Source organism: Quercus robur, chromosome 5 (genome assembly GCF_932294415.1).
Source record: "Quercus robur chromosome 5, dhQueRobu3.1, whole genome shotgun sequence".
Classification (NCBI taxonomy): domain Eukaryota; kingdom Viridiplantae; phylum Streptophyta; class Magnoliopsida; order Fagales; family Fagaceae; genus Quercus; species Quercus robur.
In genome coordinates this window covers 41332879-41335604 of record NC_065538.1, presented here as the reverse complement: position 1 = coordinate 41335604, position 2726 = coordinate 41332879, and the positions used below count along the sequence as shown (strand labels likewise).

At 36.0% G+C, this 2726-nt stretch overlaps 1 protein-coding gene across 1 annotated transcript; it reads left to right on the top strand.

Annotated features, from left to right (window-relative positions):
• The first annotated feature begins 537 nt into the window (after positions 1–537).
• On the top strand, positions 538–1387 carry LOC126725953 (E3 ubiquitin-protein ligase RMA1H1-like). The gene has a single exon (XM_050430980.1). The coding sequence runs from the start codon at positions 538–540 to the stop codon at positions 1264–1266; it is 729 nt and encodes a 242-aa protein (XP_050286937.1). The 3' UTR covers positions 1267–1387.
• Positions 1388–2726: the final 1339 nt, after the last annotated feature.

Below are 2726 nucleotides of genomic sequence, written 5' to 3'. Positions count from 1 at the left end.
CATTTTTAATGCCATACCATAGTTAAGGCCAAAAAGTAAAGAAATTCATGAAACCACCAGTGTCATGTATCAGAGTAAGGCCAAAAATAAATAAAGTTTATGAAACCAGTGGCTTGTATCATTTTTACCTTTTCGTTATTGTTGTTTTGTTTCCATTATTAGCGAGTTGGCTTCTTTGAAGCTTCTTGCTCTAACCATTCGTTTGATAGAGACAGCTTTGGCTCCTTTAGTTTGGTGGGGCCTTTTCCGTTTGGTGCATTTTGTTTGGATCTAAGTTCTAGATAAGCATCTCCATAAGGAGATGCTCATCTAGTAGACCCTGATTAGTCTATTGAAGATATTTATATTTAGGATTTTTTTGTTGTTGTTGTTGTTGTTATTGTTTGCGTGCTTTCTCTTTACAAATAGTTTAGTTTCTTATTCTTATTGGTCTCAATGTTGATGTCTAAATACCATCAGATTTGGGAATTCTGAGTACTAACTGATTTCAATCCTCTTTGTCTGCCACAGAATAAAAGTAGTGCTGATTACAGATCCATGGCATTTGAGCACTACTTTGCTCAGGAATGGAAATCAATCCAAGGTGTATCAAGAGACTCGGAAAATTCCAATGGTTGCTTTGATTGCAACATCTGCTTAGACTTAGCACACGAGCCAGTGGTCACACACTGTGGCCACCTCTACTGCTGGCCCTGCATCTACAAATGGCTCTATGTCCAGAGTGCTTCTCTTGCTTCTGATGAGCACCCACAGTGCCCAGTTTGTAAGGCTGACATATCTCACACCACCATGGTGCCCCTCTATGGCCGTGGACAATCCCTAAACGAACCTGAAGTAGAAGCCGAAGTAAAGGCACCCCGTAGGGGTATGGACATACCGCCTAGACCAGCTGCGTGTGGTAACCAAGCTTTCATATCGACCGCCAATAGCAGCGGTCAGCAGCTTCCATATCGCAATCCTTATCAAAATCAACAGCACAATCCTCATCCATACGTCAATCACGAGGAGGATTCTACATCTAATTGGCATAATCTTGGTGGGACTCTCAGAGGTTTGCACCATCCCATGGTTGGAATGTTTGGGGAGATGGTTAATGCAAGGGTGTTTGGGAGCTCGGCGGGGTTATATGGATATCCAAACTCATATCACTTGGCTGGGACTAGTAGCCCTAGGTTGAGAAGGCAAGAGATGCAAGCAGACAAGTCGCTTAACAGAATTTCAATATTCCTGTTTTGTTGTTTTCTTCTTTGCCTTATAGTCTTCTGAATGCAGTTTTAGATTACTCTCCCCCGGTGTTTTGTACAGTTTGTAAAGAGTATGGAGTTAAAAAAGGCTTATGATAATGGATAGAATATTAATATAAGTAAACATTTGAGATTTGCTTCAATCAACTTTTACAGTCTTCTTCTACAACCATCTCTTTATCTAATTTAACACTTGCACCTAGCCTTAGTTACATAGATATCTGTTAGGCTAAAAATAAAAAAATAAACATTGTTCACATGTCTGAGCATGTGAGTCAGTTTTCCACTAAAGGGTGACTTGAGGGGCTGGATTTTGATCAATGTAAACCATGGCCCAAAGTTTGAACAATGTAAACCATGGCCCAAATAAGCAAAACTTGCAAGACCGGTTATAACAAGAGAATTTCACAATCAGTTACCCACTAAGTTAGAGTGCAATAGAAGTTACCAAAAAATAAGGAGGAGTGCAGTAACTGTTTTGTCTACTATAAATAAAGATCAAAGGAACCAAAAACGATAACAAAAATCTAATAAACTTGATTTACATTCCCAGTCAATGGAAGGATAACTTCATGTTTGTAAGTGCGCTTGCTTTACATGAATTATCTAATTATAGTTTTTATAATTTAACTTAGGAGTTTGTGTGATTTGAATCTTTCTTATTTATATGAACTTGAATTAAAATATCTACATATTGTGATTATATTGCTTGTTCCCTTATTTTTCTTAGTTGAATATTTTATACTTTTGAAGTCCTATTAGTTTAGGCAGTGGCAGAGCCCATCAATTTTGGTGCGAAATCTTGTCTTGCAAGTAGTTCTTTCCAAGAAAGTTTGTATTCTCACAAACAATATCCCAACTAGTTTTCATCATTCAGACCCTTCTGTGAGGCTCATGTTAGTCCTCGAAATTTTATTTTATTAGAAAGCGACCGATATAGTTGGATGGTTTTTCTTCCACCACAAAACAGAGTGTCGGCCATCTTGTGTGCCTCTAACAGAGACATCAATCTTGAAAATCTTCATTAATGCCTAAAGGACTTCACCTGTTCACCACGGTATGACGATGTTAACGTAATCTGAGGACAACTAAGTTAACCGTAACTAAAATTTAGAATTTAAATAAAGAAAATCGAGGCTATAGTAATTCGATCAAAACGAAATCAAGACATTACATATTTAAAGGAATAAAAATTTGAGGCTACATTAAATTAAGTAAAGGCTAAGTTGAATAAACCCAACAATAACATTGGAAGACCAAACAACAAGAAGTGAATAAATTATTTAATAAAAAACCTATTATAAAAAAAAAAAAAATTGTATCTCGTTCAACCTATTCAATTAAAATAATCTCTTTTCTCAAAAAAAAAAAAAAAAAAAAAATCTCTAATTTCATTTTTCTTTAAAAAATAGTACCAAAAAAAAAAAAAATTGTGATTGTAAGTTCTCATCGATAGTGACGATAGTTATATTATTTTTGGCT

Coding starts and splice junctions, on each gene's coding strand:
- LOC126725953 (XM_050430980.1), top strand. CDS start 538: ATGGCATTTGAGCACTACTTTGCTCAGGAATGGAAATCAATCCAAGGT.